General features: G+C 38.0%; 1 protein-coding gene across 1 annotated transcript in view; it reads right to left on the bottom strand.

Moving 5' to 3' along the window:
- Nucleotides 1-253: 253 nt before the first annotated feature.
- The window catches only part of LOC126284543 (scavenger receptor class B member 1-like), a 212,660-nt gene continuing 189,590 nt past the window's right edge, over nt 254-23,323 (bottom strand). The window contains exons 7-11 of the mRNA XM_049983545.1: nt 13,669-13,831; nt 10,936-11,054; nt 7,955-8,080; nt 1,313-1,548; nt 254-1,081 (exon numbers count right to left, since the gene is read on the bottom strand). Of these exons, the coding sequence (XP_049839502.1) occupies nt 919-1,081; nt 1,313-1,548; nt 7,955-8,080; nt 10,936-11,054; nt 13,669-13,831 (807 nt within the window). The 3' untranslated portion in view covers nt 254-918. The remainder of the gene's footprint in view (nt 1,082-1,312; nt 1,549-7,954; nt 8,081-10,935; nt 11,055-13,668; nt 13,832-23,323) is intronic.

Genomic DNA, 23,323 nt, shown 5'->3' on the forward strand with positions numbered 1-23,323 from the left:
CACTGAATGACCAGTGCACAGTGAAGATATGTTCTGCATTATAAGAGACATAACACTAAACACACTGGTTACTCAGCTTTTTCATGCAGTATTTTCCATTTTATACATACAGTATGTATGTGCTGTGCACACTTTTATAACTGTATATGCTTTTGTATTTGGCTTTAATATGAATTATCTGCTAGAAAATAAAATAATTTAGAGGCCAATTGCAGAGTCAGCATGATAGTATTATGTTCTTCAGATCCAAAAATAATTTAAACTATATTACCTTTATTTTACAATATGTAGAATTACATTTTAATTTATAGAAAAGTCAAGTGTTCTAACTATTGTACAAAATGTATATATATGTCGGTGTGCTGGAGATTGTACCAGAGTTGAACTGGAACAAAAGTAATGTTCTCACAGGTGAAATAAATTTTCATTTTAAAAACATATGTTTCACTTCAAATACAACATAAAACAGTGCAACAACAATCCTTTTACCAAAGTTGTCTTTCATATGCTGTTCAACAGTCTTAAGTACTTTTCTTTCACTTTAAAAGGAAACTGAATATCCATTTCTCTCAGAAGTTAAAATGCATTTCCTTCTCACAGTTTTAAAGAAGAAAATGGATCATTGGGTGCCCAATGACACTTTCTACCTTCAAATTGCCAGGGCCTGCTTTGGTCAATTATTTGCAACCTTATAAGTCCAATAAACCTCTGCCCTTCAACTAGCCCTATTCCTCTGACTATCTTACACTCTGTTGTGCCCTTATTTTTGGCATACATGTAAAGCTGAACTTTATGTAACATGCTGACCTATAGACTGCTGGGAGCAGTTCATTTCAGCATGTGTCCCAACACAGACTTCTATTTGAAGTTCTGACTTGAGTATGTTATACAACCTTCACACAAGAATGGTCTTTATGATCACACAGAAACCTCATCAAAAGCAGAATCCATCATGATCTTTGTACACTCAGGCACATCACTGAAATCCTCATCTTCCTCAGCAGTTTCTTCTTCAGCTTCTGGTGGAGGAACAAGTAAGGAACTGTAGTATAAATCTAGCTCTTTTGCCCTCATGCTGTGTCTGAAAAAAGATGAGAGAGAAAGCTGCTTTTATCTCTTGTAAAAGCAAACACTTGAAAAGTTTGGAAGAAAATTACGAATGCACTAATCTATAAGAAAATAATGAGAGAAATTTAAATGGGATGAGGATTGTACACTTAAATTTTAAAATTTTAAACTAAAAAAGGCGTTCAATGAAATGTGTTACAATTAAATATGTGTCCATTTAAATAAATTTGCTACTGTTCCTCACCTGCGTACAATTTGTGCTGCCTCTGCAACAGGTCCCACTGACTGAGGAAGATACTTGAAGTCATACATTTGCCCTCCATTTGATGCTCTTTGAACCCATACTCTTAGGAGCACAATGGCAAATAACCCAACACCAACAATGAATGATAAATACACTATCACCTTTTCTAAGACTGGTAGTACATTCAGGTACAGATAGTAACGTGTGTTAAGAAACCGTGGCAGGCCATACATACCCTAAAAAAGAAATAGGCAATGAAGAAACAATATTTGCAGTTACTGAGAAAACAAATATAAACATGATATAAAGCAATTATTTTCTATTCACTTTCAGGCACAATGACACTTCCCCTGGATTACTTCATTGCATTCAGTGTGTGCTTCACTTGGTCTTTTTTCAATTTCTTTTTTGAATTGGAAAAATGTACAATTAATCATCTTATTTTGATAGCATCTACCTTATTGAAAGTAATGTTTTATGAGCTACATTTGATGTTTTGCTTTAGGGTGCAAAGACGAATAAGTTTTATGCTTCTACAACATACAAATTATCATCATCATCATCATCAATAACCATCATCACTCTCATCATCATAACCTTGAACAGTTTTCAGCCCCGGGTTGGGTCTGTTTGGAACATAAGCCTCACAATCTAATCCTGTTTACCCACCATCTTTCTGCATTCACTCTGGTCCAGACACTCCTTCACACCTTCCAGCCCTCTATCCCTGGTCTTTCTCCTGGTCATTCCTCTCACATCTCCATTTTGTGTATCTTCTTGAGAGTGTTCTTATTTTCCATTAAAAGTTCTATTACCATCTTGGCTCTGATGTTTCTATCATGTTCTGCAAGTGTTCCTGTTTTAGTATTTCCCTTACCCTTTCATTCCTCATCCCATATCTTTATTACTCCTATCTTACTTCTGAGGAACTTCATTTCACATGCCTGTAATCTGCTTACATCTCTTTCCTTCATTACCCATGTTTCAGATGCATGGATCAGTATTGGAGTAACTTCTATATACTACTACTTTGCTTTTTTGTGGGACATCTTTGTTCCAAATAAGGCTCCTAACAATTTGCAGGAATACTTCTACTTGTCTGCCATATTCACTGATCTCTTTCTCATTTCTTCAATTTTCGTATATCACAGTAACCAATTACTTGATACTTGCTATCTTATTCAGTTGTTTACCTCCAATTTCTATTCCATTAGTTAGTTGTAACTAGGATCTCACATATTTTGCCATATGTTTGCCCATGTGAGAAACTTGCAAGTCAGTATTTGGACCACAATTCCACTAATGTCAGTAAAAATTTCCATTTCTATGACAACATTTAGATGCTGTTTTTGTGAGGGAATGCTGAGAAAACCGGCTGAATTTAAGAATTCTATTGGGGCATTGGTTCTGCCATCACAGTTCATCACTGAATCAATGGATTTAAATATTTTTTTCTTCCGATGGTGTCATATACTGTATTTTTTGCTTTGTTGAATTACACCAGTTTTTGCTGCTAAAATTGTTTGATCACATGAACATATAAATGGATAAACTTATTTGACAAGCTGTTCCTTTGTCTTTGCTCAGCTTATCAGTTATGACACTCTTGTCAGAGATTAATGCAATATGTGCCTTCTCCAAGCTGTATTATAGAACATTCAAGAATATTCAAGAACATTTGTTAACCTTTGAGAATATTCATTAATACAAAAGAGACAAAATATGTCCTGGTAGCTACAACAATGTAATGCCAATGACTTCAAACACACTCTCGTATCTCTGCAAGCATGACAGCTACCAACACAACTATTACAGAAAATGACAGGGAACCAAGGGAAGCATCAGACATGAAATGCAGTGTCTGGCATTGAGTTCACTCAAAAACACTTTAAAATATATAAAATTAATTTATTTACAATTTTTTGTTTACACTCAAACTGATGTCTTCTGTAAATGTCCAACAACTTTACAGATTTCTGTATGACTGGCACATGAGATGTTAGTAAGAGACATGTATAGTCAAGTAAAACAATTCAAATAAAACAAATCAGTCTGTTGTTCAGCACTGTAGGAACCTTCGTACAAGGCTGTTGGAGTCTGACAGTGGTAGCACATCAAGAGTTTTACAGGCAGAAACTAGAGGCAAAATATATGCTTTATTCCCACCAGTCCTCTGGTATTAATTTATTCTGATACCTTAATACCACTTTTTGTCATAATCTTTTCACTTTTTTCCTCTGCCTGTACTCCATCCAATTCATTATATTTGAATGGGAGCCATGCCTTTCACTTCTTGTTCTTAGGTGTATCTTCTTTCCTCCTCTCATGTTGCCTTATTTTATTTATTCATTTGTTTCTTTCTTGTATATTAAAGAGGAGGAATATCTCCAATTCAAGTATGTTCATAGTTCATCCTCGAAGAATTGGAGATATACATAAAAGAGACTATCTGCGCAAATCACTAAATCAATGTACAGATTTTAAACATAAATATTATCTATAAACTTTATTAACATACTGGAACACAAGAAAGCATAGCACATATGGTCCACGAAACATACTCAGACCAAAAACATAATACTCAGAAAAAGCCAATCTGTGAAAATATAACATTATCATTGGTTAGCTAATTATAATTTGTAAACATATGGCATCATAGTAAATGAACTGTAAAATAAATGCCAGATCTTACTTTGTTGCAAACAAACAGTCAAGTAAGTGGCAAAATGTATTCCATAAATTTATAATTATTACATGACATATAATAACTATGAATTAGACTATATAACAGGAAGGCTATCAGAAAGTGAGCTTTTGCCCAAAAAGGTATTCATCAGAGACAGTCAACATACAGAAACACACTTATACAAGTGCAACTCACACACACATGACTGCTGCTGAGGTCACACTATGAGCAGCAACGCATGATGGGAGTAGCAATGATTGGTGGGGCTAAAGAGGATGCTGTGGTGGGTAGAGGGAGGGATAGGGATGGGGGACGGAAAAGTTCTGTCTATGGGAGCATACAGGGACAAGCTGGAGAGAAGGTAAGGCAGATAGGTTGGGAGGGTAATTATGGTCTCTGAAGGCCTCAGTGAGGTCCTTGGTATATTTTGAGAGGGACAACTTGTCATTACAGATGCAACAGCTGCAGTGATGAGTGGACCCTCACAAAATATACTGAGGATCTCACTGAGGCCTTCAGAAACCGTAATTACCATTCCCCCCCACCTTGTATAAGAACAGATCTTCTGTGCCTTATTTCCCCAGTCACCCATCATTTCTTAAATCCCACTGTCCAGCCACAGAGGAGCATTCCCCTTGTGACTCAGTACCATGAAGGACTGGAGCAATTGAATCAAATCCCTGTCAGGATTTTGAATACCTCTTGTTATGCCCAAAAATGAGTAATGCCCTACATACTATCCTTCCCACCCCTCTTACAGTGGTATTCAGTTGCCCATGGAACATACACAATATCCTCATCCACCCCTAAACAACTCCTGCTCCCAACCCCTTCCCTCATGGCTCATAACCCTATAATAGACCTAGGTGCAAGACTCTCCCACTACCACCTACTCCAGTCCGATCACAAACATCACCTATCCCACCAAAGACAGGGCTATCTGTGAAACAAGTCATGCAATCTACCAGCTCTACTACAACCGCTATGCTGCACTCTATGTGGGCATGGCAACCAACAAGCTTTCTGTCCACATGAATGGCCACATACAAACTATGGCCATGAAACAGCTGGACCACCTCATTGCTAAGCACACTGCCTGACATGGCATTCTTCATTCCAGTGGCTGTTTCACAGCCTGTGCCATCTGGATCCTACCCACCAACACTAGTTTTTCTGAATTGTGTGGATGGGAGCTCTCCCTGCAATATATCCCTCATTCCCATAACCATCCTGGCCTCAACCTTCATTAGTCATTGTCCTTACTCACATAGCCCCTTCCCTGTTCCCATTCCAGCACTACACAGACAATTATTGCATCAATGCACCCACATTATTCTCTCCTTTTCTGAGACCCCCCCCTCCCCCTCCTTCCTGCCCTCAGTCTAATCTCATGACTACACTTAGCTGCTCTACCCTCTCTCTCCACCTTGTCCCTGTATGCTTCCACAAGCAACACATTACCAACCCCCCCCCCCCTCCCCCCCCCCCCCCCCCCCGTCGCATACCCTGCTATCCCTCTTCCTCCCCACTCCAGCATCATCTTTACCCCCATCACCTTTGGCTTCTACTGTGATGCGCTGCTGCTCATAGTGTGGCACCCAGAGACTGGTCATGTGTGTGAGAGTTGCGTTTGCGCAAGTGTGAGTTGCGTTTGTGCAAGTTTGTGTGTGTGTGGTACTCTGTTTATCTCCAACAAAGGTCATGTCGGGCATTGTTGTGCATATCTGTAACTCAGCATCTTCACTATATGGTGAGTAGCACACACTATGTGATCAAAAGCATCTGGACACCTGGCTGAAAATGACTTAAAGTTCATGGTGCCCTCCATCGGTAATGCTGGAATTCAATATGGTGTTGGACCACTCTTAGCCTTGATGACAGCTTCCTCTCTCACAAGCATATATTCATTCAGGTGCTGGAAGGTTTCTTGGGGAATGGCAGCCCATTCTTCATGGAGTGCTGCATTGAGGAGAGGTATCGATGTTGGTCAGTGAGACCTGACATGAAGTCGGCATTCCAAAACATAGGATTCAGGTCAGGACTCTGTGATGGCCAGTCCATTATAGGGATGTTTTGTTGTGTAACCACTCCACCACAGGTCATGCACTAAGAACAGGTGCTCAATTATGTTGAAATATGCAGTCGCCATCCCCAAATTGCTCTTCAACAGTGGGAAGCATGAAGGTGCTTAAAACATCAATGTAGGCCTGTGCTGTGAAAGTGCCATGCAAAACAACAAGGGGTGAAAGCCCTCTCCATCAAAAACATGACCACACCATAACACCACCACCTCTGAATTTTACTGTTGGCACTACACACACTGACAGATGATGTGACGTTCACCGGGCATTCGCCATATCCATTTCCTGATATCGGGCAACAACATTGTGTACCTTGATTCGTCATTTCACACAGCGTTGACCAATGACTATGGAGGTCACCGGTATGGAGCACCTGGCAGGAGGTGGCAATACAATACATCTAATATGAAAAACGTATTTTTGAGGGTGTCCGGATACTTTTGATAACATAGTGTAAGTATCTATGTATAATTATGGACATGGACAATCACTTCATATATAGATACTGTCACCAATTTTGTATTGCTGGTTACTTTAGAATGGCAATAAGGACAAATACTGTTGCAGCTAGTCTGGAACTTTCCTTTCAAACTGTCATGTTATGATATATATATCCTGTAGGCCCAATCAAATGAAATATTTTGAAAAGTTCTTGACCAATTTACTGCAAATTTTTACAGAATATCCTAATGAACATTCCATTGTACATAGGCTATATATGTTTTTGATGTTTATAGTATACAAATGTATGTGTAATATATAAAGGGTAAATGTTTTTACCAAAAATCTTGAAAAGTTCTTAATTGATTTACTTCAAACTTTTACACAATTCACCGATAAACATTCAGATGGAGAAGTGTTACATATTTTTTAAATGACAATTTATGGGTGTTGTATGAAAAAGAACCCTGAGAACAAAAATGCTGTGATATGCTGAGAAAGTGTGCAACAATTTTGATATTTTTCTTGCAGTCATTTTGAACTATGTTAAGAGAGCATGTAAACCACTACACAAATTGTTTTTCCCACATACATTCTTTCTCCCTATAGGTATTTTCTAACTCAAATTGTGTACACAACAATATTCTGTAAAACTGGCAAGAGGAAAAAAACAAAACAGAAAACAGGAAAGATATATTTATAGCTTATTGGCCTATGAGTAGAAATCATATGAATAGTCTGAAACGTTGTAATCCTAGCCATGCGCAGATTAAAACAGCACAATATACTGTCATCGAGGCAACTGTCCTCGAAGGCCCAGCAGCTAGAGAGATGTCTCTCATATCCCATATACCAATAGTCCCAAGCAATTTACACTTTCATTATATTTGACTTCAGTTTCTAATCAGTATTTCATTTTCAATGGTAATAAACATGGCTCAATGCCAGAGAGAAGGGTAGGAGAACAGAGAGAGAGGAGCAAATGGACAGAGAGAGGGGAAGGAGGGGTTAGGCTGAGAGAGGGGGTAGAGGGGACTGGGAAAGAGGGGGGAGGTGGAGGGGGAGGAGGAGGAGATGAAAAAAGAGAAAAGGAGGAGGAGGAGGACAAAAAATGGTGAGGAGTAGTTTGGGATGTATATCAAATTGATATACATGTTTAACAATGTCAAAGCATTCCTGGGTTCACTAGTTTGTTATAATATCCACCACAACAGTGAGACTGTTAAGTGAGAAAGCTATGGTGCAAAGTTTTTTCCCCTTTTTTCCAATTAAGAAAGAACAGGAGCACTTCTGGGAGAGTGAGTTATTACACTATACAGACTTTTTAATTAAAATTAATTATTTATATGAAAAATTTTGGAACCTGATATCAATATTTCCTCAAACAAGACTATAATAATTTAGCAGATAAAGATCTAAAATAGTTTCACATACCACTTCTGTCCAGAGCATCGGTATAACCATGTTGCTAAACTGACGAACAGAGCGAAATGATGATACGTCTCCCATCGCCATGTTTATCTGGAATCTGACTTTTACCTCAACTGGTAGTCCAGCATCCTGTCAGACAAGAAAGCACCAAAGTTAATTTTTCCCACATAATTTCCATGATAACTGTTACAAGATTTCTATTAAGCACTGTGTTTACTCAGACAGAACACATGACTAAGTTTCTGAGAATTTACATACAGTTTACATTCAGACTTTTTTAATAACAACAACAAAACTTTCCTGGAACTTTCAGCAGTACTGTATGACTTATAAAAACTGAAAATACAAGATTTTTCATTATCTTTTATGAATATGTAACATTTAACGGTTTATGCACAGTATATATCTTCAAGGCTAATGTCATAACTGCCAAAACAGACATCTAAGTACATATGCTATTGTAGCTTTTGGCACTCATTGTTGCCTCCTTGCACAGGAGACAGATAGATTGGGGTAAGTTAAAAAGGAAGGGGTGGATCACAGACTCGAGGATGAGAGGCACTCAACCTACCTCCTCTCCCTTCGCAGAAGGTACTCTTAATCCAGAGAGCTAATTCTTACTTAAGAGTAGTTTGCTCCAAGTGTAACCATGAATAAGTAAAGATTATACATAAGTTAAATGTTTCTGACTCTTCTCAAACAGCAGTTAAAATGGATATATGGTAATCTCCCACAGAAGAACAGAGATGGTAGAGACAGGAGAAGGGGAGATATATGACTCTGGATGTGGAAGCAATAGACTGTTTATGCAACTGGAAAAGCAGTGTTAGCTTTAGTATCTTCAGTGATAACAGTCTCTGGGGCCAAGCACCCTTCTGGTGAGTAATCAAACCCATACGTAACAAATTTGCAAAGTTGCGAGAATCGCTGAGACAATATCCCTGGTTTATCATATGGTTTGGTTCAATGGATAAATAAGAGGGCATGGAAACCACACTTTGTCCACACATTTTCAGCAGAGGACTGTGATGTTAGCATGGAGTTTACTGAATGCATGAATGCTGAATGAGTGGAAGAGGTACCAGACATCTTCAGCAGCATTCTGTGTCAGATGAGGCCATGTTCCATGGGGGTGGGCTCATAAATCACTAGCTATCATACTTAACAAAAAAAATCCTGAAGCTGAAGTAGAAAAATTGTACTCATGTCTAATGTTGACTGTATGCTGTGGTATTTGTGATGAACCTCTTGTTGCTCTGTACTTTCTTCAGGAAATAGCAAATGTGGTGAAGTATGTGTATATGCTACAAACTTTCATCTGTCCTGTCATTGCAAACTGGGACAATGTACACTTCATAAAGGATGGAGGATCTTCCCATTTGGCACTGATTTCACAAGATTGGCTTGGTGGTGTTTTTGCAGGCCATGTTATTGCACACTGCAGAAATATTGAGTGCTACCACAGAGTCCAGATGTGACACTAATAGATTTCCTTCTCTGGGTGACATTTAAAAGAGAAGGCACACACCAGAAAACTGTGATTTGGACATATTGGAAGCAAAACAGTATGTTGCCTCTGTTGGCCAGGAATATAGCATCCCGACTGAAATAGTGTGCCACTAATGCTGGTGCCTATGTTGAAATGTGAAATACCAAGAACTATAGTACCTAATAAAAGTGAAATTAACCATTTAACAAATTTTGTGACAGATATATAATGAAATAAGAACAGAGACATAATAGTGAACATTTGCATGAAGATTGCGTTTACTATCCCACAGATATACAAACAGGTAATCTAGTATTACAAATATGGAAACATCATTACCTTCACATTTCAATGTTGTGTTCAGAAAAGTTTGCTATACTTCTGGGAAGTCAGCAATAAATGTGTAAGCATATGTAACAAAAATACGTATTCACACTGGTGAGTTGCTTTTGAAAGAGAAAAGAATATATACACAATTTGCAACAGGAGTCTCCTGGACTTTCTCTAAAAATGATTCTAATCACTCATTTCTGAGCAACAAAGATTCATTAAACAAGATAATACTGTAAGAAGTGAAACAGATATGTAATTATTCACATTTGAAGCCACTCACATTCTTGGAACAGGCCAGGCTTTACAGTAGCAGATTCCTTGCTTTCTGGAAATACACAATGGTACAGTGCCAAGTTAAATGAAAATTCAAGGCTATGCTTGAACTGCACCTCCAAGAAGTATTATTTTCATATAATTTCAAAAGAGAAATTTTAATTACAAATCATTTTTACAGACTGTGTATCAATTTTAACAAAAGTCTTCTGGGTGGACGACATTGTCACACCACAAAATGCCTCAGTGTTTTGGTCCACTGTTAGAAGTAGCCTTACTGAGGTGATATTTATATTACTCATCTAGTTCCAGCACTGTGTGTGTGGCTCCATCTCCCTACCACTGTTATGTGACAAGCACATCATGGAAATTGTGACTCACTGATGGGGTCTGGGAGGTTGTGGGCAAGGTGTTTAATTGTGCCAATTTTTATTTAATTTTTAATGGCCACTATAGATGAACCAGGTAGGAAACGTTATTATTACATAACACTGTTTCTTAAGTACCCAGTGGTGGTTGAGGCATATCAGTTGTTGGCAACCAAGATATTGATATCCAGCATCATGCTTCATGTCAACTGGATTACTGGGTCACCCAGTTTTGCAAATTTTAAGACAGTGGTACAGAAGCTACATGTCACCATCATAGTGGTAACATAAAAAATCCATTTTGAGGATTGTAATATGGCACTGGTTTGGTGAGGATGAGGAAGAAGAAAACTACATTACTCCTCTCTTGTGTGAACAGGGTGTTACTGACTATGAGAAAACTTTTAAACTAGAAGAATTTTACTTGTACATCTTAAATGTCCTCGTTATTTAACTTCAGAAACAGTGCCTTGCTTTCAACCACAAAAATGCAGCTTTCATAAATATTGATGGTATCTTACTGGCTGAATAAGAAATCTCGACTCATGTTTCTCTGGATCAGGATGTATTCCTTCCACACCTTCTATAAGACTTTTGTCAGCTTTGTAGAAGTGAGGATATGAAACTGCAATAGGAAAACCTGTGAAAAAGTAAAATAATTGTCAAACATTTTCAGAAATATAGTACTGTCATACTCATTGGTTCAATTACTTCCACTCAGATAAGCTATTACATGGTAAGTAGCATTAGACACAGGAAGACACTTATGAACAAATGGTGAAAATACTACTTGTCCACCCCCCTCCCCCTTTCAACCATTACATTAAGCAACTGGAAGTAGCAAACAATGTAAGCTTTTCTAGAAGAGTTGTGTCATTTGTGACAAACATCTTTAGTTCATACAACTTTTCTAAAAATAATTAAAAAACTACACTGAGGGTAATATGAAAAAAAGATGCTGGATTACTTGAAAATTCGGCAAACTTGCCTTTGTAAAATGTTGAGAAATTTTTTTAATGCTGAAGAATAAAAATTAGACATGAATCACAATAGCAAAAGAAGAGAAAATGAAAATGTACCATATCTAGAATGTATAATCAAATAGAAGCAAAAACAAAAGGTACCAATAGATATATACAGTGCTCTTTTTCTGGGAGAGCACTGGGGGGCATGTATCTCTAAACTTTTATTGTCTGCAAAGTATCTTCTTTCTGATGTTGGAGAACTTAAAAGTTTGCCAGTAAATAATTTCATGCAAGTAAATCAGATTTACTTCATTTTTTCATGTTGATAATAACAATATAAATGGTGCAGTGCAGTCTGTGGCATGAAAAATGACACATTTAACTGTTTCAGATGTTTTAAAGCAGCAGGCAACTGGCAATTGAATTGCTGGCAGCCAGTATGAAAGTCTGCTTTCATGTTCTGTGAGTGAGATGGCAAATGGGGTATAGTACACTTGGTTATTCACTTACTTTTCCCTCCTTATTGCTTGTACACATGACTGTATGTTGTGTGCTGCCTTTTGCTGAAAGTTAGCTTATACATTAAGGCAAGATCAGTGGCAAAAGAACAAATATTTTACTTAACAGTATTATGAAAATTATAGATTGTTATTTACTGTAAAGAGGACACATTGAAATGTAGATTGGCGCAAAGAAAATGTGTTATATATGAGCTTTTGGTCAAAGCCTTCTTCAGAAAAGAAAAATGCACACTCATTCATGGTAGCACACATGTGGGAATCCTCTCTCTGGCCAGAGAGAGTAGCAATCTATCCTTTTCATAATATTCTTGATATTCCAAACTGTGCTTTCCATTACTTAAAGTATTTTACTTGTGTTCATGCATATAAAAAGCTAAAATTCGCAAATAACTCTTGTGTGAGGGAAAAATTAGGAATTTTGACATTGTTAGAGGATGATAAAAGTGAAATTGTAAACTTGAACACTGATCCCATGTATTAAAATAATCAGCCATCTGAGGTTCATAAAATTAGTTATTGGTGCACTGCAGTTGTTGGGCTATGTACACTCTTGATTTATGAAAGGCAGACAGACTTCTTGCTACTGATACCAAGAGTCAAATGAAAACTTTACAGGTGGTAAAGAGTAAGTAAACTGTTTATTATTTCAAAGGTAATTGGCATAACTGTCAATACATTTATCCCACTGTGAAACAGGATGGCCTATGTCTTCACTGAAGAATGTTTGCAGTTGCCTGAAGAACAACTAATGTACCCAGGCATGCACCTCATCACTGAAACAAATCGATTGCCTCAAATGTCTTTATTTGGGGCTCTAAAAACGTGAAAATTGCATGGGGTGGGATTGATATTTTATGGAGGATGTTTAAAGATTTCACAGCAAAATTCCTGGAGTGTAGTTTGAACACCTGGCCTGTCTACATGTTGCCGAGGTTGTTTTCAGTACACTGCAAAAGTTTCACTGGGAAGCACTCATACAGCCTCTATACAGTTCTGATCTCTCTCCATGTAATCTCCATATTTTTGGAGCCATGAATAAGGACGTTTGCAGCCATCGGTTTGTTTTAGACTTGCAAACCTGGATACAATTGTAGTTCGTTAGGCATCCACAAACATTTTTCCATGAAGGCATTGTCCATCTTGTCTCACAGGGAAATAAATGTATCAACAGCTGTGCCAGCTGCCTGTGAAATAATAATAATTTTGCTAACTTTTTTCCATCTGTCTCATTTTCATTTGACTGCCTCTTATACAAAGGCCTGAAGACTACAGCAGCCATGAACTGATGTTAGTTAGGAAACTGTTGTAATGCTAAGTAATGTTAATCAGAATGTAGTTTTATAATCAAATAAATAATCAGCTACATTGAAGACTTTGTTAACTGTGCTGCATTACATATATAGAGAGTACTGCCAAACACAGATACAAAAAAAAAGGCAAAATGTCATCCCCCCCCCCCCCCCCCTCTCTCTCTCTCTCTCTCTCTCTCTCTCTCTCTCACACACACACACACACACAGAAGAATTAACTTTTGGTACCTTCACCCAACAAGAGATACTAAAATATTTCAGTGAAGGAAAGACACAACTGTTTTACCAAGAACTACATTTATGTTAACTTATTCTTCCATTGCTTTTTAGTAGCACAACATAATTATAAATGAAATTTTTCATTTATGATTATATATATTTAAACAATTTACTTGCAATGTAATGTTCCTAAGATCAAGTGAAAACAGGTTGGCTTGAGTGTAAGTTATAGAACTTACCATAATAGCAGTCTGTTACATCAATTAAGCCCTCCTGGAGACAGTGCCCATTCCGACAAAAGCATTTGTTTCGTGGGTCTGTGCGACCATTATCCAAAACTCCTTCTACGAACTTGTAGCTATAAGCATACAAACCATTCTTTACTGTACTTCCTGTACGAACCTGTAAAAGATTCATCAGGTGAAATGATCTGCAATGTAGGAAATATATATTTCACTTAAAACAAATCGATAAAATAGACTGACTGCAGTCAATGACTTCACTTCCCTCTTTCCTGATGAAGCAACCGCCAGTTGCGAAAGCTTGTAATTTTGTGTATATATATAAAATAGAAAGAAACTTCCACATGGGAAAAATATATTAAAATCAAAGATTTCAAGACTTACCAAGCGGGAAAGCGCCGGTAGACAGGCACAATAAAATAACACACAAACACACACACAAAATTACGAGCTTTCGCAACCAGTGGTTGCTTCGTTGGGAAGAGGGAAGGAAAAGGAAAGACAAAAGGATGTGGGTTTTAAGGGAGAGGGTAAGGAGTCATTCCAATCCCGGGAGTGGGAAGACTTACCTTAGGGGGGAAAAAGGATAGATATATACTCGCACGCGCGCACACACACACACACACACACACACACATATATATCCATCCATACATATACAGACACAAGCCTAATTTAATGGGGTCGTTGTAGGGATGTTGTGAGGTTGACATGGTATGAGAAGGTGGAAAGGGTAACATGAGGTTAAAGTGAATATATATATATATATATATATATATATATATATATATATATATATATATATATATATATATATATATATATATATATATATATATATATATAGGGAGACATAAAGGTGTGAAAAAAAGTCGAAAAAGTGTTGGTTTGAGATGAGCTATGTTGATCCTGTGCTGAACTTAGGTTGGTGAACAACAATGGGTGGGGAAATTCAGGAAAAATTTCGAAAAAACTGCATGTAAATGTATTCAAAGGACTGGTTATGTACTGGCAGATTATGAAAATGAGGCTAACAATAGTTTGACGAAGAAATAATAACGTTTAAACCTGTGGGAAGCTGCTAAAAATGATCGGTTAAGTGGGAAAAACGGGAGTGGAAATAAAACGAAAGTTGTTGGAAATAGCTGAGATGGTTGTTTAATGGGTGAGGGGAACTGAAGCTGTGAAATAGTATTCACGAGTTTACACGAAATGTTTGTAAACTTGGAACAGTGGATTTTATAGCAGCGATAATGTTAAAAGTTTTTAGGTTATGGTTTGGAAGTAAATTATGTATTATTGAGTATAATTAGGTAGGATAAAATGTATGGTAGATTACGGAAAAAGGGAAGATGAATACAAAAGGGGAAATGAAGATTTTTTATGGTTTATCCCAAGGAAGTCCAAACGCCACCTAACAGATTCCAGTGCTGAAAAAACAATTAAATGTTCTCCATCGCCCCACAATACTGTACTCCTCCCCTCCTGTGACAGTAACTCTATCTTATTTCTGCACTTAAATGTCAGGTCTCTGGAAAATAAAGCTGATGAGCTTGGTATACTATTAAAAAGTAACAAAAGAATGATTTTATGTACAAACGAACATTGGTTAAAGGAAGAGGATATAAAACTGTATGTACCATCGGGTTTCAGATTAGCTACGTACTACTGCAGACCCATTGAATCCTATGGGGGTTCATCCATATATATTAGCAATGATCTAGACTTAAAGTTTTCTGTTCTTGAAGTTAGTGACCTATGCATTAAAGGTGTTTTTGAAGCAGCTGTTTTTATTATATCTAGTATACAGCTCATAACTGTGTCTTTATATCACACTCCTGAAAGTAATGTAGAACAATTTATGGAACATTTAGAAAAACTTGTGATCAGTATACAAAAATATACTAAATACAAAATTTTAATCTTTGGGGATCTAAACATAGACATTAGGAAAATGACAGCCAGAAATGTTAATTTAGTAAACATGTTAAGATCCTATAATCTCTTTTGTGCTAATGAAAGTCCTACAAGGCACTCCTCCTGTCTTGACAATCTAATAACAAATGTATACAAATGTGATTTTGAGCTAGGCTTATTTAATGTCGATTACCTGTCAGACCATAGAGGTATATGGGTGAAACTAATTACTAAAAAACCAAAAGAAGACGAGGAACAAACTCAGTGTGTCAGACTATCTACAGATACAAATATTAGCAAGTATAGAGAAGAACTTAAGTCTATAGATTGGAATACTGTTATACATTCCCCCAGAAATGTTGATGAAGCCTTCAGCACATTCCTCAAAATCATTTCTGAAATCTTCCATGCATACTGTCCACTGGTTAAAAAACAAAAAAACAAGAAAGTTAGGAAACCTAGCCACTCAACTTTACAGAAGTGGTTTTCACCCCAATTACAAAAACTGAGACTATTTGTAATTACTTGTCATGATAAGGTCAAAAAGGGAGCAGTAGATAAGGAAACTTACAAAAACCTGAAAAGAAAATATAGATCTGAAATTAAAAAGCCAAGTGTAAGGCAAATGGTGATTTCATTAAAAAATCACACAATAAATGTAAGGCTGCATGGAAAGTAATAAAAGCAGAGCTAGGTATGGACATAAACTACAAAGACAACACAAATGCTGCTAACATCACTGCTGATGATTTCAGTCACTTTTTTGTCAACTCTGCCAATCTTAGCCTTCCAACCCACAGCAACCAGAATTCCAATTCAACACATACACCTATTTCTCACCCCATATCTGGCAGAAATTTTCAACAAAACATTACAAACATAGTGTGAGCTTGTAAATGGAGAGAAGTACAAGTAACTGATATAATTAAAGCAACCTCTAAATTAGGATACTCTAGATCTGAAGATGTGTATGGCCTGTCAAACTATGTAATTAAAAAAGTTTTAGATCTCATATCATATCCTCTTTGCATACTGATAAACTGGATGCTCTCAAGTGGACACTTTCCAGAATGTCTCAAAAAGACAGTTGTCATACCATTATACAAAAAGGGTGACAAATCCTGTATCAATAATTATAGACCAATTTCACTTGTGCCTATTCTCTCAAAAATACTGCATACTGCAGCAAATATGCATACACCTATCAGACAATAACATATTAAATGATTCTCAGTATGGATTTAGGTCAAACTTATCATCAGTGAAAGCAGTTGAAAACCTTATCTCTTTTGTACTAAGCGCATTTGAGTCAGAATTATCTACTGAAGCCATTCTAATTGACTTGAGTAAGGCTTTCGACTCAGTTAACCACAAATTATTATCAGATAAACTGTGTTGCTATGGAATCAAACACTTGGAACTCTCACTAACTGAATCATACCTCAGCAACAGAAAACAAATAGTAAAGCATAATGACCAACAGTCATAGACTTTAAGTATAAAACGAGGTGTTCCGCAGGGCTCAGTGCTTGGCCCTCTACTATTTATATTGTTTGTAAATGACTTTCCGAATAACTTGCCCTGTAAATCTATCCTCTATGCTGATGACACAACATTAGCTAATTCTGGAAAGGATATAAACAAATTGGAGGAGGAAAGTGAAGAGTGTCACAAAATGTCTAATATCTGGTTTAAAGCTAATGACTTATCTATGAACCATGAAAAGACTGTCAAGATAATCTTCAGTTTATCAAACAGTAACACGGAGTTATCACCTGTTAAACTACTAGGAATACACATTGACTCAAAATTAACTTGGGACACACATACAGATTATGTATGTCAAAAGCTATCACGAGTTATCTACCTACTAAGCCAAACTACACACATGTGTTACGCAAGATTTATTGCTTCAGTCATACTATGCCTTCTTTCATTGCCATCTACAATATGGCATTCTTTTATGGGGTAACTCTCCAGGAGCCAAAAAAATTTTCACTTGGCAGAAGAAAGCAATTAGACGTCTTTACGGAATCACTGACAACAAGACCTCATGTAGACCTTATTTTAGAGACTTAAAAATTCTCACAGTCCCATCTCTTTACATATATTGTTGCCTATTAAACATAAAAGAAAACTTAAACCACTACACTATAAGGAAATCAGTTCATCAACACAATACTCGACAAACAAATATGATTGATATACCCACAACCAGGCTTAAGAAAACCCAATCTAGCTATGAATACATAGGCATAAAATTATTCAACACTTTACCCGTACAGGCTCAATTAGTTTCAATGGATATTTTCAAAACTAAAACCAAAGTGTGGATGAAGAAAAATACTTCCTACAGTATAGACGAATCTCAGAATAGTTGTAAAGATGATCTAATTTATTGATAAACTAAGGCTTACAGTAATGTATAGTTACGGATGTAGAGGCAGGTAGCTATAAGCTAATAGGGTACAACACTGTCATTTCTTTTTTCTCCATGTAATATTTTTGTTATATAATGTACAAATAGCTATAATACTTCTGACAACATTGATTGCATGTTAATGCTGATAAATTATGGCTTAGTGTTATGTATAACTCTAGGTGTAGTGGCTGTTGTAAGCTAATAGTTTACGACATTGCTATATTCTTACTATGTAATATTTTGGTATCTAAAACATAATGTACAAATAGCTGTAACTCTTCTGACGACATCGATTGCATGTTAATGCTGAAAGATGGATAAAAATAAATAAATAAATAAAGTGAAACTACTTGTACAAACAAAAAGAGAAAGTAAGATGATAGAAAAGATTTCGAAATGCAACAGAGACAATAACAAACGTAATTGTTGGGTTCAAATTAATGATGTAAATAAAATAGAAAGAAACTTCCACATGGGAAAAAATATATTAAAAACAAAGATTCCAAGACTTACCAAGTGGGAAAGCGCCGGTAGACAGGCACAATAAAATAACACACAAACACACACACAAAATTATGAGCTTTCGCAACCGGCGGTTGCTTCTCTCCCAATCCGATACCTCTGTCCTATCCAAAAGCCTCACCTTCAGCCCCACTCCCAGATTCAACCAAACTGCCCTTGTCAAAGATTCACTGTCCTACACTTATAGTCTCTGCTGGAAATATCACTTTGCCACGAAGAAAAATAATCCTGATCCCACTCCTAATGATCCAACTCCCCAAGACACTATCCAAATTGAACCCTGCCTGGAACAGTTCCGTCCTCCATCACAGTGGGACCCACCTACTCTTCCTCAAAATCACCCTCTCCAAACCTTCCAGGAATTTCTCACTTCCAGCCTTGCCTCTCAATCTTTCTTGAAAAACCTTAATCCTACTCCAAACATCACCACAGCTGAAGCCCAGGCTATCCGTGATCTGAAAGCTGACTGATCCGATTCATTCTTCCGGCTGACAAGGGTTCCACGACCATGGTACTTGATCGTCGGGAGTATGTGGCTGAGGGACTGTGTCAGCTTGCAGACAACTCTACGTACAAAGTTTACCAAGGTAATCCCATTCCTGATGTCCTGGCGGAGCTTCAAGGAATCCTCAGAACCTTAGGCCCCCTACAAAACCTTTCACCTGACTCCATCAAAATCCTGACCCCACCGACACCTCGCACTCCTACCTTCTACCTACTTCCTAAAATTCACAAACCCAAACATCCTGGCCGCCCCATTGTAGCTGGTTACCAAGCCCCCACAGAACGTAGCTCTGCCTACGTAGATCAACACCTTCAACCCATTACATGCAGTCTCCCATCCTTCATCAAAGACACCAACCACTTTCTCAAATTACTGGAATCCTTACCCAGTCTGTTACCCCCGGAAACCATCCTTGTAACCATTGATGCCACTTCCCTATACACAAATATCCCGCACGTCCAGGGCCTCGCTGCAATGGAGCACTTCCTTTCATGTCCATCACCTGCCACCCTACCTAAAACCTCTTTCCTCATTTTTTTTTTTTTGGTCATCAGTCTACTGACTGGTTTGATGCGGCCCTCCACGAATTCCTTTCCTGTGCTAACCTCTTCATCTCAGAGTAGCACTTACAACCTACGTCCTCAATTATTTGCTTGACGTATTCCAATCTCTGTCTTCCTGTACAGTTTTTGCCCTCTACAGCTCCCTCTAGTACCATGGAAGTCATTCCCTCATGTCTTAGCAGATGTCCTATCATCCTGTCCCTTCTCCTTATCAGTGTTTTCCACATATTCCTTTCCTCTCCAATTCTGCATAGAACCTCCTCATTCCTTACCTTATCAGTCCACCTAATTTTCAACATTCGTCTATAGCACCACATCTCAATTGCTTTGATTCTCTTCTGTTCCGGTATTCCCACAGTCCATGTTTCACTACCATACAATGCTGTACTTCAGACGTACATCCTCAGAAGTTTCTTCCTCAAATTAAGGCTGGTATTTGATATTAGTAGACTTCTCTTGGCCAGAAATGCCTTTTTTGCCATAGCGAGTCTGCTTTTGATGTCCTCCTTGCTCTTTCTGTCATTGGTTATTTTACAGCCTAGGTAGCAGAATTCCTTAACTTCATTGACTTCGTGACCATCAATCCTGATGTTAAGTTTCTCACTGTTCTCATTTCTACTACCTCTAATTATCTTCGTCTTTCTCCGATTTACTCTCAAACCATACTGTGTACTCATTAGACTGTTCATTCCATTCAGCAGATCATTTAATTCTTCATTCATAATCATTTAATTCTTCTTCAAGCAGACATATTTAAAGGCAAAGAGTTTGGGCAGAGATGTCAGTTGAGGCAGAAGTGCAGAGGCATAGATGATGTTGAATGACAGGTGAGGTATGAGTGGCGGCAACTTGAAATTAGCGGAGATTGAGGCCTGGTGGATAACAAGAAGAGAGGATATATTGAAGGGCAAGTTCCCATCCTCGGAATTCGGATAGGTTGGTGTTGGTGGGAACTATCCAGATAACCCAGATGGTGTAACACTGTGCCAAGATGTGCTGGCTGTGCACCAAGGCATGTTTAGCCACAGGGTGATGCTCATTACAAACAAACACTGTCTGCCTGTGTCCATTCATGCGAATGGACAGTTTGTTGCTGCTCATTCCCACATAGAAAGCTTCACAGTGTAGGCAGGTCAGTTGGTAAATCACATGGGTGCTTTCACACGTGGCTCTGCCTTTGATCGTGTACACCTTCCGAGTTACAGGACGCTAGTAGGTGGTGGTGGGAGGGTGCATAGGACAGGTTTTACACCGGGGGCGGTTGCAAGGGTAAGAGCGAGAGGGTAGGGAAGGTGGTTTGGGGATTTCATAGGGATGAACCAAGAGGTTACGAAGGTCAGGTGGACGGCGGAAAGACACTCTTGGTGGAGTGGGGAGGATTTCATGAAGGATGGATCTCATTTCGGGGCAGGATTTTAGGAAGTCGTATCCCTGCTGGAGAGCCACATTCAGAGTCTGACCCAATCCCGGGAAGTATCATCTCACAAGTGGGGCTCTTTTGGGGTTCTTCTGTGAGAGGTTCCGGGTTTGAGGGGATGAGGAAGTGGCTCTGGTTATTTGCTTCTGTACCAGGTCGGGAGGGTAGTTGTGGGATGCGAAAGCTGTTTTCAGGTTGTTGGTGTAGTGGTTCAGGGATTCAGGACTGGAGCAGATTCGTTTGCCACGAAGGCCTAGGCTGTAGGGAAGGGACCGTTTGTTTGGAATGGGTGGCAGCTGTCATAATGGAGGTACTGTTGCTTGTTGGTGGGTTTGATGTGGACGGATGTGTGAAGCTGGCCATTGGACAGATGGAGGTCAACGTCAAGGAAAATGGCATAGGATTTGGATATATAGAGGGATATATAGAGGGAAACATTCCACGTGGGAAAAATATATCTAAAAACAAAGACGATGTGACTTATATAGCGTCCCCAGTGCTATATTACGAAAAGACTTAAAAACAGTGCTTATAAAGAAGAGACATTTAAAAATTGATTAATATATTTTTATCATGTAGCCGTAAAATAATAATTTCTCTATGTAAGTTTCGATTGCAAAGAAATAATTTATGACAGAATGATCTAAACAGGTGACAAGATACGCTGTTTTGTCAATTTTTTGTTGTCTTCACTTCTTGTCTTGATTGTGTATAGACGGACATCTTGCGAGTGCTGGCAAATGTAAGCATATTGGTATGAGTTAAGCAGATTACATATATATATTGAGGTAATCTTATTGTGCACTTTTAATTTGTAAGAGGTGATCCCGATTTCATGTCCGCCTTCCTTGAATTAACCTGCATTCAAGTAATTTACAGTTCAACAATCGCAGCTGCTGATGCAGCCAACGACGCCATTACTTATGAAAAATTAGCGGAAGCGAAATACTCGCCCGCTATTACCATAATATTAATTCTTCTCCGCAGCCGCACGAAGTTGCAGAAATACGTAGCTTTAAGATTCTTATTTTCAGTACCATAGCCGACAGCCAGAGCCAGGACTCCGACTACGTGGCAATGGTTAACGGAGGTAAGAGAAAAAGTACTCTCGCGCGTGTGTGGGCCGCAATTGTTATTAATAAGTAAAGATCTTTTGCTTTAAAGTGAGCTGACTAGCCGAGGAAATTAATATGAAAAGTACATTACATTGTTCAGCTTATATACTCATGTTTTAAGATTCAGCAAGTCTAACATTCATTAACGTAACAAATAATTTGAGATTAATATGGTTAAAAAGGAGAACTTCAAGAAAGCATTTAATTATAAATCAAAATTAAATGAAATATCATTTTTATTAAGGCTTACCACATAAGTCAGCAACAATAAAAAATAATAACAACAATAATAATATATTAAATTACGACGGCCGACGGACGCGTGATTGGCGCCGCAATTTTGGGGACCGATCAGTATGATTCTATTGTAATGAATGTAATAACGTATGTGTCTAATTGTTGTAAAATATTAATGCTGATATGAATTCTTTTACATGTACAACAACAAAACCACACCCTGAGGAGATCTGGAGAAGAAAAAGTGTCGAAAAGAAAAAGGATTGCAAGAAAGAAAAATAAGTAAGGTAAGGCCCATTGTGCAAGCATCCTGTGTAGCTCTGTGCGGAATATCGAACCCATGTGCAAATGAGATACCTTCGACGGAAAAAAATAGTAAGTAAAGTGGTAATTAATTTTTGTGTATTTATGTTTGTTTTTGGAGGGGATAATCATTCGTGTGTGTATCGGTATTAAAGATTCGTCAGTGGCTTAAAGTGAATTTATTGTGGGTAAGATAGGACAAGCTAAAGCATCCGTACCAGACAAACAAAATTTTATTAATATGGAAAGTGAGGGTCATTTGCAATACACAAACGAATCCCAAGCCACCGCCTCGGATAACATAATTTCCGGAGCGGGGGGGGGGGAGGATCTGTGGACGGTGAATGACGCTCCACAGCAGAATGGGAATAGAATAACAACAACTCCACTGCCTGGGCAGAGAGGCAATCAAGTGCTAGATTAAGCGGCAGTATGCTCACCAATTGCAGACTATTTTGCTGAATTTCTGCGTAGACTCGAAGAAAGAGATAGAGAAAGAGACGAAAACCTGGCTCAGATGCTACATGAGCAGGAGAAAAAATTAACGCAAAAGCTCATTGAGCAAGAGCAGCGCAGTGAAGCGAAGCTAGACAGTATCCAAAGCGAAGTTGCGGAGATGCGGGACGCTTGCAAAGAAATCCCCGATCATGT

The sequence above is a fragment of the Schistocerca gregaria genome, chromosome 8, assembly GCF_023897955.1.
Source record: "Schistocerca gregaria isolate iqSchGreg1 chromosome 8, iqSchGreg1.2, whole genome shotgun sequence".
Lineage (NCBI taxonomy): Eukaryota > Metazoa > Arthropoda > Insecta > Orthoptera > Acrididae > Schistocerca > Schistocerca gregaria.